The 15792-nt window shown below is 41.2% G+C and overlaps 1 protein-coding gene across 4 annotated transcripts in view; it reads right to left on the bottom strand.

The window, feature by feature from the left end:
• Positions 1-15792, bottom strand: part of PRKCZ (protein kinase C zeta) — a 62532-nt gene that overhangs the window by 39811 nt on the left and 6929 nt on the right. For 2 of the 4 annotated variants that reach the window (XM_053451611.1, XM_053451610.1), the window contains exons 3-5: positions 11495-11616; positions 8963-9052; positions 7259-7309 (exon numbers count right to left, since the gene is read on the bottom strand). In XM_053451611.1, coding sequence (XP_053307586.1) covers positions 7259-7309; positions 8963-9052; positions 11495-11616 — 263 coding nt within the window. Of the gene's footprint in view, positions 1-2177; positions 2657-3438; positions 3640-7258; positions 7310-8962; positions 9053-11494; positions 11617-15792 lie in introns of those variants that run through there. The other 2 variants (XM_053451613.1, XM_053451612.1) reach the window with 2 other exon arrangements.

The following is a 15792-nucleotide window of genomic DNA, read 5'->3' as shown; positions in this document are numbered from 1 at the left end:
ACGGCACAGGACCACCACTTGATGGGGACAGAGACTGGTATGGCCATGAGAACCGTCCAGTACACAGCTTTGTTGGCCATTATATTCAATTTAAGTATGTATCTGCACACAAACATGCACCGACTTCTTCAAATATCATGGTAAGGAAGTGACAGATAACAGCGGGATAGTTTGGTGAAAAGGTTGGAAGCAGCAGAAACATACTGGCCATTTTAGAGCTGCCATTACACTTACTATTACGATTTGTCCAGCCCTGGCAATTATAACAATGGATAACTATACTGTATATATATGGAGTAACTGTATGGTAAACACATAAAAAACGCGTTACTTTGCCTGCTGCATAGTTATTTGATGGCATATATGTCAGGAAGAGTAGCTCTGCATCAGTAAACCAGGCAACTCCACTTGGTAAACTGGTGCACTTTATACATACACCTCATTGTCTAACCATAGTTGCCCTCATTTAATATATAATCATTTTTGAACAAGTAGCCCAAATTGTCCAGTATCCAAGTAATGGTTCCTGCATTGTATTTACAGACATAAATGCTGGACCGCCAGTAGTTACTCAATCCCTCGACCCTGTCCCAAAAACCAAAAGGTATTTCCATGGTTAAAGTTATAGCAAGTATTAAAGCCTCCCTGCCACTGGTATTGGGGTATTGTGGTAGAATGTGATTGACAGCTACGGAGACAGACTGACTGCACATCAGGTACCATTATGGGATGAATATGACCTTGGCATCTCTGCTGATGGAGATCTGGAATTAGTAGGCCTGGAGCTAACCAATTCAGCCTTTCATGTAGCAAAAATAATGTACAACCTGTAACACTCCTGAATTAATAGCAGCTAAAAGGAAATTAACTTGTGGAATCAGGTTAATTAAAAGTTCCTCGTTGTTTAGAAGAAGCGTTATTTTAAGAGCTACCAGCACGGTTTCTCCAGCTCATAGCAGATCACAACCTGTAGCAAGTCGCTCGAAAGTAGGAGACGGACCAAAATACACATCTTTGAAAATAAGCTATGAGACTAATAAATATGGCTAGTAGGTATACAATAATGGAATAAAACCTTACTAAATCGGGACACCAAAGCAAACCAGTATTTGTCATGTACTCAATAATTATGAACATGTAATAGGAAGGGAGGTGGTTGGTGACTAATGAACCACAATAATATTCCTGTAGGCCAGACTGTCTATATTTAGTTCCCTAACTTACTTATAAAAATTCTCTCCATAACCACAGCGCTATATTTTCCTCTCCCTTTTAAAAAAAGGCAGAGCGCTGCACGTACTCTTAAGAGCACCTCTGATTAAAAAAAAAAAACAGTCATACAACACGCCAGATGTATTTTGGGGATTATTTACGGGACTCGGATTGAGTCGGAAATCAGTGCTCTGGCATGCGGATAGGAGCAGTCCCTGATCCAGATTAAAAAGAGATGGTATAGAGAAAGCAAAGCACTATCTGCCTAGTCAGGCTCAGATATAATCCTCTGATTAGCAATTTAAAAAAACAGAATTAGTATCACACAGACCGGGCCATGGTCATTAAAGTCACCTATTAACATGCAGATCAGAGCAGGCGCTCAAATAAGAGACCTCACCAAAGCTGTCAACATACCTTAATGCAGTAAAAGGGAAAACGAGAGGGTTAAAGATTCAGACAGAACACATACAAATCATCTCTCTAACCCTGAACTCTGCTTAGAAACCAAGATCTTCAAAAAAACAAACATTATTTCTCACCTCGGTGGGTTACAAAAACAGATTGTTTGGAAACAATGAAAGATATGTAAATATTACGGCTATACCAACAATATGTAACGGCACATATGTCAACAAACGAGACTAGAACCAAGGAACGCTACATGCATCCCTGAATTCCTTCATAGAATAGCAGGGCTCCCCTCGCTTGTAAACTCCTTCCCAAAACCATCCCCTTGCCGTTTGCTCATACGCAGCAATGCAAAATATACAGGAACTCTTGGACAACATACAAAACATAATGAAGGGATCCTGCTTTTGGAATCCAGAGGGAGTAATCAGGACTATCGTTATCAAGCAAAACCAAGAAACAGTTCTTCAGCTAAGGAAGAGGTTCTGGGAGAAATAGGGATCTCTCATTGTACTCCTATTAAAGGAAAAAAAAAAAAGGCCTTGATCACATACCGTCAGATTTCTTGGGATACATTCCTTTCTTTAATGTTCCTTATCGGCAGCATCACTTGGCCACAGCGATCCGCAATGACTTGCTCCTCTGATAACAAGCAGCAAAAGCAACCCCCTTCCCACCGATGATTCTCCCAGCCAGTGACTAGCCTCAGAGATAATTCAGCAACATCCCCACGCATATAGATTGACAAACAATATCTTCATGAGTTCCTACGATCAATGGTTGCCAATCTCAACTAAAGGCAGAGAAGCGGAATGCTGACCTCCTTGTGTTACACGCACACACATACACATACACACTGCCGCATCACACCAGCCATTAAACGCGTGAATAATCTGCGCACACTCATACTACCCCCTAGAAATAGATTCTCCTTTTCTACTGTCCCTGGCAAAGCAATTCTCTGTGTCTTACGCCAAAGGACGTATAAAAAGAAACATTTCCCCCTCTCTCGCTCCGGCTGATGCTGCTATCTGACTGTAAATAGACGTCAAGGACAATGGAAAAGGATCAGCCTGGTCACGATGACTGAAAAGAAACTGAATGACTGAAAAGAAATAAAGAAACAAACCAAAGATTTAATGGAAGGCTGGCAATGCTGTTCACCCCCTTCCCATTCCTCTGCCTCACATATCCAGGCACGGGTGGTACCGGCTCCCCTGGGAGGAAGCGGCGAACAGCTGAGATACGGGGGAAAACACGGCACGGATGTAACCGAACCAGTCCCCACAACACATCACACGCTCACAAAAGACAAACTTTACAGCATCCAGACCGCTATGGGACGCGGGCACGGGGTATTCTAGACGCAACACACATAATCCAAAGGCAGAAAACCAAAGTACAGGCCACGGCTGCGGAAACTGCTTGAATATTACACATTAAAAGGCCCTTAGTAGCCGGCATGTGCCAGGAACAAAAACACCAATTAAAAAATAATATAGCGTAGCTAAAAAGCACTGTCTTTATTTAAGAAAAAAGAAAAACTGCTAGAGATTGAAACAAAATTGATCCCGACACTAAAACTATGCGGTCATTCTCATACGACAAGCCGGCTAGGCATGTCAGCGTGCAATGAGAGACGGCTGCAGGCATCAAAGAGTTAAGCAGATCACTCTGGGGTGTAAAGGGTTACCTGCATACATTTCACCGGGGAAGCAGCCTGAATGAAGTTTCACTAAATACACAACAGACAATGAAATCCACCGAAACGCTGTGAGCTGATGAGAACGCTACGGACAGACAGAAAAGGATCACCTTTAAAGGGATGCATAAATCCAGAAGTAGCAGATGGTGCATTGTGTGGGCATCGCCGCCGATCTCCGCACGGACACCCGGCACACAGGCAGCCTCGGCCCCCCACCTATCTCCTCCCTCCGTGTGAAGGTAAAAGGACAGGCAGTGCCGAGGCGACAAAAGGCTTCTCTGTGCATCAGGAACTACAGCGAGCGAGATGCTCAGAGGCTGTGGGCGGGATGTTCCGAGCCTTATTACCGAGTCTGCAGGGCCCGGCACACACATCCCTGGGAGACTCCCATGTAGGAAAACATTATCGCACGGCTCCGAAAGGCCACTTTCACAGCTTGCGCACTGTATAGAAAACGGAACAAGTGACTTAATGGGGGAAAGCGCCGTAACACTGGGCTCCTTTCAGTGGCTGCACACTTGCAGTGCTTGTTTGTGGTACTAGGAAGGAGGAATCCTGCGGTTACTGGCCTCTGAAGTGGGATTTACATGCCAAAAGCACATGCCTGCTCCACCGCCACCCACGGCAAGGGGGGGGAACGTGTAAATGTGAAGGAACACTAGCCGTCACGCCTGCGCCTATAGATCAGTAAACACGGGGACCCTCAAACATACACAACACACTCACGGCAGGTTACACCGCGGTTCCACATTACTTTTATATTCTACAATGGCATTTTTGACTAATTGTGACTATTAAATAACAAAGGGTAATTAGATGTAATGCGTGTAATTGGTCAGAATTACACTTCAATGAATAAATTGTGTGCGTTAAGCCTTACACAGATTGCCAAACGAGGCACAAACACAGTACAATGCAGATAGAAGGCCCTTTAAATAAAGCATACATAGCCATGCGCTGGTGTACCCGGAGCCGGTGGATCTGTATATATTATCACTGGTTCGTATAGAGAGATAATATTAAACAGATCTGTATATCGGCGAGGATAGTAAGGTAACCGAACAGAACACAATTAAAAAGATTTGTTTTTTCTGCGATTTCTGGAAGCACAGGGTAGACACAGCCATATATCTGCATTTAATGGATGCCTGAGATTCTAGGTGACGGGAGGGAGGTGTTCTTGTCACGGAGAGTTGCTGGGGTCAGCCGGCTCGTGTCCGCTGTCACATACCGCCTTGGCAGGTGAGCCGTGACTTGGCAGACTGGTCTATCGCAGTATGGAAGGGAATGAGAAACTAACACCCGAGATAAAAAAAAAAAAAAAAAAAAAAAAAAAAAACTGTGCTTTACTTCTTATACATTACTTTCCGCGTGAGAAAATATCACCACAATCGCTTCTATTCATTCAGTGGCTACATTTGTAACAACGTATTTGATACACGACGAGCCAAATGTAAATAAGTTTGTTGTTAAAGGTTATTATATATCCTTCAAATACCAAACAAATTGATGGATGATGGCGTCCTCACTTTTATATAAATAAAGGCCAGTAACAAGCGTACGGCCCTGAGCTTTGCCTTCTTTATAGCTCTATTATAACTGCAGGAAGCACAATGGCATCTTAAGGAATATAAGAGTCTCACATTAAATCGATTATTAATGGAGCCGTTCGCATAATACGTGGAGCTGATCACGTTACAGACTATTTCTGCCTCCATGACCGGATGAATAACGAGGCTAATACTTTGATTTTGTCAGGGTCTCTCACTTTGATGAAGCAAAAGCCTCTCTCAGGATGGAGAAAAATGTAATTTTGTCCATAGAGCGGTTCATTCGCAGCTCTGTTCTTTGCAGTAGATGCATCTTATGGACTACCGGTTAGTGGCAATATCCAATATAATAAGCGGGGCTTCGTCATTATACTTTGGAATGTCCATTTATCACATTAACTCTTAATCAGAGTAAAGTGCACTGAGCTTATTCTTCTCCATTTATCTTAAAGAGTCACCAAATTATCTACTTAATTCATTAAACAATCACATCTACTCTGCCCTAGACCTGAACATTGTAATTATTGACTTATAAAGCACCACTATATTCAGCTGCGCTGTACAAGGGAATCGCCCATTACCAAACTAGGTTGATATTCCAAGAGTTACATCAACAGAGCACAGGGGCAAAAAACCCATGGGCCACGGCTGAACTCAACAAAGCTAAGAAAGTCTGTGACTGGCACCACTAATAGTTCAATCACTACTGTATAAAGGAACAAAAACCTTCAGAAAAATCCAGAAGACGAAATATCCGTTTAAGGAACTTTCAGGAGACGAATGCAGATTATTCAAGTTGATTAGCGTGCTGCCAGGGTTTGCTCGAGGGCCGGTGTAGACACGGCAGATTTCCAGAACTCTCCTGGCACCAACACAGGACTCCAACTGGGGATGTTTAAAAGGGTCACTGGCACCAATGTCTCCCGTTTTAACATCTGCATACTAAAATAATAAGTGATAGCAGTTTAACTGCAGCAGCAGGGTACAAGTATCCGGTCTTCATAGCATATGGGGGCTTACATAGAATCACGGGATAATTCATCAGGGGGCAGCTCAAAAAGCCACAAACTCCACCGAAAACAAAAACCGGGGGTATGGAGTTCCTACAGCCAGTGCGTCTAAATGCTTAGGCCAGGACCTTTTTATATCTAGTCAGGGACTCTGATACACTTCTACCAATAACAGTAGGAATCTAAATCCAGTATTATAATGGCACCATCACTTCCTTATTAAAAAACAGAGCGATGGCCAAGTTAAAAATATTTAAATGTCATGACAATATAACCAAAGCGTATGTAAAAATGTCTCAAGAGCCAAAGAATCAGCTCTTCTTAGTATAGTTAATAGACAGAGCACATTTCACTTCACTGTCCAAGATCACAAAGGGCCCAGGGCTGTACAATACTATGTGTGATAAAACAAATGGCTTCTCACTCCCCGCTAGATCAACAACCAAACATCCGTCTGATTTTATTGCAGGTGAAATTGTATTAGTTTTATGTAATGGAACTGAAGAGATAGGAGGTTTTTTCTGCGAAAGTGAGCCATTTCAAATATGAAACAGAAAGCAATAGCACATTGACTTCAAATATGAGAACATAGCTTCCTGGACATGAATAAAATATAGGAAACAATGATTTATGGTCATTTCAATTTATTCGCATGGCGAAAATGCAGGATCCTCATCTCAGCAAAGTTTGGACCCGGCTCGAGATTCGTAACAGGCATTATTCAACATTATACATGCATTGCTATATAATACAATCAATAATATATTACTGAGCTATTTACTCAAAAACAAGTTAGGGCAAATAAGTGAAAACCCTGTAAAAAGGTACAGTTAAAAAAGATGGCAGCACCCATGTTTTTATTACAGCTAAGGCTTTGGACACCACCAACTAGAGCTCCTTATAACGCTGGAAATAAGGCAGCTCAAAAAGGTTATAGAAACATTTTTCACATGCCCTTCCGACCAATAAAAGAAAAAAAAAATTACACTCTTCAATCGGTACATCAATTCCTGGCTCCAGGAACACACACGGAAAATAAAAAGGGGCACCGATGCTGGGTTTGACCATAAATTTGTCTAGCGCACCCAAGTACAGCAGCTTATATGGTATGGAAAGGCAACAATTTAATACGGAAAGGGTGGAAAATGCTATGACTACTTGTTTTCTGACCAAACTCGATACGGTGTACCTAGATTTGAATATGGTATGATATCAGTGCGCTTATCAGCAGGCACAAGGAAGGATTTATGTCTTGCATTAAGGGGTTCCCCAAAGACGAGGGTCTTATTGAGCTTTGTAAACAGGAGACACGATATAGACTAACAAATTAAAGGTCAAAATACTTATGAGACAACATTGCAGTTACTTACTATCTTCTCCCGGGCAGGGAAGGCCTGGCCTTTCGGGGATGCTTGGGAACACTGCAAAGAGAAAAATAACCATCACATACTGAGAGCTCAACGGAATAACGCAATATTATACCGATATTTAATCTGCCAAACACATCACATTTACCTCCATCAATCAGTAAATTAAATCAAGTTCAATAAGTTGTACCTACTAAAGCTGGATGTTCCTTATACAGAGACCCATCAGGTGTCACTCATCCTAGTCTAGGGTGCCATACGGGTCCCATTGGGAGGTGTAAGTAGGGAAACTACTAAGGGCCATGTGCAGAGCCCTACTTACAGTCGAGATGTTCTTAGGAGTTGCTTGCCTCGCTGAAGCACTGCTCAGAGCCCACCAGAGGCAGGTAAAAACTCTGTTTGCTTCATTGAACCCAGAAAAAAAAAAATGTATTAGACTGCGCTTTTATGACCCATTAAGGTGAAAAGGTCGCCCTTATAAAGCTTAAATTACAAAAACCCATTGAGTTCTCAAAAATTCAGTTATTACTGATAGAACAATGTATGGATGATATCGGCCACTGCCTTCTAAATTAAGAAACGTTATCAGTGAGCACTCTCTGAATAACTGGACAATTCGTTTCGATGATGAAACTCACATCGTTCCCTGTAGAAGCCGTGACCTCTGTGTTAAACTAAATTAAATGTGTAAGCTTCGAAGATTTTAGAGTTTAGTAGCAATCACCTGGGTTATCATATCCGAAGCTGACCTTCAATACGAACTGCAATTCGATTACAAACTATATTCCTTAAGGACCAAAACAAAAGCACAAAACACGTTTTCTCTGAACAGAAAACGTATTTAAATGCGATTGGATGACAAAAACATCCGATAGGAGACCTGTTCAGGATCACCTGCTGGACTCAATCCCGCATCGATGACAGCGGGAGAGAATGTCAAAATGTATTTATTTACTTTATTTAAACTGTTTATATTTTAACAGTTTATTTAATTAAATTATTCATAAGGCTTTAGAAAATTGAACTCTAGAATCCAGTGTCTCTCGTCTACCCAACAAATTAAATTTATTTAAAATATATTAAGTGACACAGAGACCCGCAATCTCTAAACTACATGCTGTAATATAGATAAATCACTGGAACTGCAAGAGGAGTGCAAGGCTGCAAGAGGAGTGTGAGAATGTTTGATAGAAAATAAGAAAGGGCTGCACTCCAACGAGAACTGAAATGGTCTTAAAGAATCTTAGAAGCCTGGAAAACAAAATTACTCGAAGGGTATTATCCGGAAAAAATACCCTGGCTTTGCCTTTGGTTGTGACAGATGCAACGTCATCGCTAAAAAGACAGAAATCGGAATAACTGAACATGAAATAAACGTTACAAGCGATAGAAGGCTTACTCAATCAGCCATATCAGTTTCCATCTTTGGTTGGAACTGGATTATACCGTTCTCTATAGACTCTACATAAACATGTATTCCTTTCATTTAAACTCAAGAACTGTTGCCAACAACACTATGGAGGAGTTATGGATCAGGTGCAATGCTGAAGGATCTTTGATCAACTGGTTAGGAGTAACTTTTAAGCTATTTATATGGAGATCTCTGAAGTTAAATAGCACAATGTATAATTGTATACCACGTGCTCCCATCTTCAGTTGTTTACTCTATTACATGCAAATGACAAGGCAATAAGTGTCCGACCATACCATGAATGCTGAGGCCTTCTTCCCTGTAGATGGAATATAGACGGAAAGCTTCTTCTAGTTCCATTTGAGATGAAATTGTGCATGGATCCCCTGTGGAAACAAATACATTTACTTTTGAACATTTTTTTACTTCAAAAAAACGTGAAATGTATAAAGCAAATAAAGATTTTGATAGGTATATATGTCATGGTCGTTGGAGTCAGTTCCTGGACCTAGCTATCAGGGAATATGTGGAGGTATGTGGAGTATCTAGCACACGAGGTACCCAGCTTCTCCTTATCTGACCCTGCAGTCATTTAAATAAACACCTGGAAGGGTAATCTTCTCTGCCAAGACATACCTGCCTCAGAGTTCCTCAGACAATTGACGCTGCGACTTTAGCCATAGCTCTTGCCTTAGAAGCGGCAGTAACACATTTATTAAAATACACTAGCTGGGTGTAACTTTGAATTACGGATAACAGTCGTCACCTATGGTTTTCTCAACTTCTTTTCTGTGGCTTGGCTTCCCACTGAGCTCAACCTGTTTTTCCTTATGAGGCTAATTTACTAAAGGGAGAGCTGACTGTCCAACCCCAGTGAGCTTCTGCCTCAAGAGGAGATGGGCTGGCCCTATATAATGTATAGTTAAATTAGGGAGACTTCATCAAAGCCTTCTCAGACATTGAATTGCATTATACAGAGGCAGCCCAGAACTTCTTGCCGCTACTGAAGCTTCATACAAGAGTTGTTGATTTCATAACACACCACCAACACCGCGATTTGTTCCATATAGGTTAAAACCAATTTACTCCTTTAGTTGCAGCCTCCAGAGGCTTTTCAGTGCGATTTCCTACAGTTTTATTAGATACAATATGTACCAAATGCCTCAGCACAAAAATGCATAAAATAGTGCTGCTCCCCACTAGCAAAATACACAAGAAACGATTAATGTGGTATGACAGTAAGTGACACTTTTCCCTACAATGTCACTACATGCTTAAAGAAATCCCTAATGTTAAAGTTGAAGCGTGCAAAGCTGTCAGCGCGATGACCGTTCCCTGCGTTTTCTACATGGGTACACAGTACATGGCAAACCCATTAACCGTTTCACACCTTTAAAAAGTGTACACAATTCTCTACTATCCAGGTCAGAAAATTAGGTTGGGTGGACTATCTCTGCTGAGATTTATGGATTTCAGAAACGTGAAATATTCCACTGGTTGCTATGGTGATAAAACCCTTTTAACTGTTTGCGTCGCTCTTACAAATAATCCTTATCTTCCTTCGACAACACAAATATTAAAATGTATCACAGTATCAAAGGACTAAGAAGAATACAATAGATTGTAAGCTCACAAGAGCAGGGCTCTCTTCTTCTTCTTCTGTATCAGTGTGTCCTACTTATTGTCAATTTTAAATTGTCTGTTAAATATTTTCACTGTCCTATATTGTAACAGCGCTACACAATCTGGTGGAGCCATAGTAATAAATGTTATGTGATACGATTATAAATGAACATTTTAACATCAAATGGTAGGTGGTCTTTACATCAAACGCTGTAAAGAAACGCGTCAAGAAGGCATTCGCGTCTGGGCAGTATTATTGCAGAAACGTGACCCATGGGGAATTTGGGAAACTTTTCTTTTCTTCATCTAGATCTTTGTATTCTGGCTCTTGTTAGAAGAGGTGTTATTGTTAGAAATGTATTTGTGACAAAAAAAATTACATCTAACTAGTGGCAAGAATACAAAAGATACAGATCAAGAAAACAACTTGTAAGAGTAATAATGTAAGACGTTCTAGGCCATCCAACAGACCTTGGGAGGAATGTCATACAAATTCCTTGGCCTGAATCGCAAAGCAGTTGGGAAGCTGCCATCAGGAGTAACACGAGAGACAGCAAGGAAGATGAAGCTACTGTCAAAGCGAGCGTCAAGGACACCCACGGGAGAGGCTGCCGCTCGGCGGTAATAGAAGAATAAGAGTCGCTATCTAGCACATAAAGTTTACGTGCACCGATTACATGCTTTGCTCATTGTGTTTAGCCTCAGGACCGCGTGGACAGATGAAATATCATGTGATATATATTTTAATATTTTTTCACGGTTTTGTGATATTTAGCTTTGAAGTTCACCAAATTAAGCAGTCACGGCATTCTGCGGCAAAGCCGGCATTATCTGGCCAATTTCTGATCAGAAAGTTCTCTCCCTTCTCCTACCCCACACTTACGAAGCCGACCTGAACCAATAGCAATCAGCAACTTAACCGAAGACAGAATCTGCGCGACTATTCCTCCCTAAGTTATGAGAACAGAGGGTTAAGATGGTGGTGGGGTTTTAATACATAGTTTATTTTAATCTAACAATGTTGTTTATTTAGCATGCAGTCCTAAATCTGGGATTTATGAAAAAAGTGACAGATTCACTTAAAAAGTTAGTAATCAAGACTGTAGCTGTTAACCTCATCTCTCGGGCAGGAACGAGCAGAGATCAGTCACTTAAAAGCAATGGAATAATTAATTTAAATTCTTTCAAGTTGTCCAACCGAATACCTTCGTCATCGATCCACTTCAACGTGATGGGCTGCCCTTGGCGTAAATTACACATTTCTCTCACTTCTTCGCACAGTTCGTCATAACTCATTGAAGCTCCCAAGCGTGTGATCTGAATGTCTCTGCACAAAACAAACACCAAAAGAAGGCAGATGGTTAAGACAAGCGTATGATGCAGGTGAGAGGAGTCACAACAGCGACATTTACAGATCAGGGAGTGTTCTAATCATAACAGGATATTAATTTTAGGAATGTATCAACACGGCTATAACACTCCCAATATACGTTATTAGCAACCTGAATGCCACGGATTTTAGCAACTCTCAAGATAGCACAATGTTCTCAGCAGATGAAACGTGTCTAAATCAAGGTGAAAAATTCAAGTTGTCCTCTTGTGCTCCATCGCAGAAATGGGTCACACGCAGCTGTAATATTAAAGGGACAAAAGATGCAGACACCAGAATTTAATTAATTCCATTCTATTTTTGGACAGAAGTAAATTGCATAAAAGAGAAGGTGACCGTTAAATACCTTCAGGTAGTTTGAAGTATTACAAGCACTGCTGGACTACAAATCCCAACACACACAATGATGCGGTGGGTTTCTACCAACTAAGGGAAATGGACAGAAGCCATATTGAACCAAGAGAAGGAAGAGGCTTTAGTTGATGGTGTTAGCTTTCACTTGACCAATATAGAATACATTTAGAATCACACAAACATTCAGGACCTGGGAGGTCACATCTTCAGATGGAAAGGAACTATCCATAAACAGTTATGTGTGTGGGGGGGGGGGGAGTATACCAAACAACAGATAACTGGAATAAATTATCTACAGCGACAACACAAGCAAAACATTTAATAAATACATACGAAATGTATTATTAAAAGTAGTTTTTCAAACATTGAGGGTTATAAACATCTGAGTTCTGTGAGGGATGGCTACAAAGGCAACCCAATGGTTATCACCTAATCATGTGGACCCTCAGACATACGCGACTATATTAATAGTCAGACAAAATGTGTCCTTCGAGTTCAGTCATATAAACAGCTGCAAAGCTCTTTATAATTTCAGACAATACCAGTAGGAAACGGTTAAATCACAAGCCCTTCAAAGTATTTTGTCTTCTTTCACTCAACTGGAGAAAAAAACACGTCTGATTAAACAATTCACATTGTGATTCGGTGTTATAAGTAAACAGACCTAAATAACCACACCAGCTACATAACAGGTGGTCACATAATATGTGGACCCATTAAATTACTGGTGTGTTTATTTGTGAGCCGAGAAAAAATAAAAAGACGACTGTTTGATGGTTTCCTTTCTGACCGCACCGTATAGAAAGCTACAGGGAACGGCACTTGGTTATGGGCAATGTACTTTAACAGCATCTCAGGTGCTGCAATAAAACCAAATGGGTATAAATAGTGGATATAAACCTTTAGGGGCCGACACTGTCCTGAAGTGAAGGTGCCTGCAAGGACAGAAGAGTCCACATTAAGTTAACGATCTATCAAGACACTAAAAGACAAAAGAACGCACACTACGACAAACCTTCAGAAAAATGGGATGGATACAGAAAGACTGGGGTTTATCTGTAAAGATTGATCTCGGGGGCCACAAACATTCCTCTTTAGCGATCTCTACCAGAGGGTCTTCCACACAGGAGCCCCAATAACCGGTTATAGCTCTTACCATGCAGTCTGCTGTGCGCCATTATCATATAAACTGTCTAGGAATGCAGGATAATAATATTTACTAAAATAAATAAATACAAAACACCCAACAGGCCTTTGAGCCTATTGGAAACAAAATTAAATTGTACTAAATATATAAGGGCTACTGGCGGCAATCATTTCTATACCAGGCTGTTAGCTTCCCACCGATCAGGGCACGAAGCGCGTGAGCTGAGCCCGTCACTCTTGCACTTACAGTAGCGACCGAATTCTTGATTTTCAGCTTCATATGGGCTCCAGTTAATACAGAACATTTTGATTTATTTCTGCCGAGTTCCTGATATCAAGTCCTCAAAGTTATTTACTCTTCTGGTCTTCTCTATTGTGCTCAATAAATCTGTCAGGAGTGTCACAAGCTACTTTCGGAAAATAAGACTCCATGGAGAATAATGAAAGAAAGGCAGGCCGGTTTTGCTATGTATCACCATAACACTGTGCTTCAGTTACAAAGGAGAATGCTACACGCCTATTAAACATATCAATCAGGACTACTAGAAGTGAACACAATGAACGTCAAAAGAAAATAATAAAAGTTATTTCTCTTATTTTCCACATTTCTTAAAAACAAAAAAAATCCAGCTTAAAAGAGGAAGACGGCTTGAACCAAGATCATTGCATTATCAGAGCCTAAAGTAAGTGAGGTACCCCAAGACATATAAGATATCAGTTGTACAGGACTGGTAATGGACCCCAATTTAGCTTACTAAATCATAAACTGTTATGTAAAAACAGCCAGGCTCTCTCCAACAGGCCCATGTTCTCCATTGCCTGAAAAATCTGGACAGTAGGGATACTATTCCAGACAGCAGGACAGTGTTTAACAAATATATGTGGCTATATATCGCTTAGCCCACAACTACATCAAAGTAACCCAAAGATTGGGGAGTCCTATCTAATCTTTAGGGTTGAGCAGCCCCTTCTGCCACACAGGTGCATCATTAATGGTGTCCAGAGAAGGCTTTTAATTGCTTGAGGCTCATTTGGGTTAAAATGTGGTGCAATCCCATTGATTCAGATCCTTAGTAAAATATGACCATGAAACATTAGATGTCATGCTTCAGCATGACTGAGCCCCTAAGTAAAAAGCAAGGTAAAGACGTGGCTTGAAGAGTGTGGTGTGAAGGAACTCGAGTGACTCATGCAGAGCGATTAGAACGTAGATTGCGAGCCAGGCCTTCTCATCCAACATCAGTGCCTGACCTCACAAATGTCTGACACGCTCAAACGTCTCGTGGAAAGCCTTCGTAGAGCAGTGGAGGATGTTATTGCCCATGGACTTGGAATGTGATGTCCAACAAGTCCATGTAGTTGTGATGGTCAGGTGTCCTCATACTCTTGTATCTAGATTTGAGTGTTGTATGAGCACATACAATATTTGATTTATACATAAATTATTTTGAGAAGGCACTATCCAGACTGCATAGCATGAGAAATGATTCCTTAAATACACTTGAGGCTACACGTGTGTGTAGGTTTGCATGTATGTTTTATAAAAGAATAGTGAATTAAACATGAGGGTTATTTTATATTATGCAATATTGAATGATAGGCAAGATTGCAAAAAATGTAAAAAAATCTCACGTTTATACTTCATTTTACACCCTTTATGCTCAGTGGCTGTTCATGGTTTGCACCTCCAGCGACGCGCAGAGCGCGGTAATTAACTGTAAAAGTGTACGGAGCTGTATGTCACGAAGACACAAAGTCAGCGGACGCCTGAATGCTCAGAATATTTCACAGCATAGATGGTATATAAAAAAGGTTTTATGTTTATAGAGAATGCATAGCTGCACTACACCAATATTGTGGCGATGGCCAAAGTTCCCAGTACACAAAAATAATTGAATTAGTTCGTTTTGGAGCAGAGGCTGCAGCAAATATATCCCAGTACTTGGGTTGGTTAATACCCTTGGCGCACCAGCGATCATATAGTTGCTTGCCATATTACTTAAAAGCTATGGCTAGAAAAGGGCCAAAACAGATTTGTCAATATACCCAAACATTGTAATTGCTCCCAATTTAAAAGTCTGATTGGCTGCCCCACTCATCAGGCAACACCAGCAAGGCGGACTGGACTGCCCGCCACTGGAGGAGCAGGGACCATTGGGGAGATCATGGAACTCTCTCTAACTGACCTAAAACAAAGGGAGCATGAGGTCAGCGATACGTGCCGGCTATGGACGCTGCACTGCTCAGCACTGAAGCTGCGCACCACAATAGGAAAGAGATAGATAGTAAGAAAATAGAGAGCTAAAGATATAGGGAGAGATAGATTAAGGAGTAGGAAAAGGAGGAGGAAGAGAGAGAGAGAGAGAGATAAAGAGGAGGAGGTGTGTCACGAGCTGAGGACACAGATGGATAAGGAGCCCAGGTGCAGGGGATACAACATACAACAGACATGAACAAGACAGGACACACTATACAGAAACTAGCCTAGGACTATTTGATAAGTATTGGAGATTCCGTCACATCTTATGGCCATAGTATGCTTAGCCCACCACTACGCCAAAGTACTCCAATGACGGTGGGTCCTAACGCTAATCCCTGCATGACAGACATACG

Source organism: Spea bombifrons, chromosome 12 (genome assembly GCF_027358695.1).
Source record: "Spea bombifrons isolate aSpeBom1 chromosome 12, aSpeBom1.2.pri, whole genome shotgun sequence".
NCBI lineage: Eukaryota > Metazoa > Chordata > Amphibia > Anura > Pelobatidae > Spea > Spea bombifrons.
This window is presented reverse-complemented; position numbering and strand designations above follow the sequence as displayed.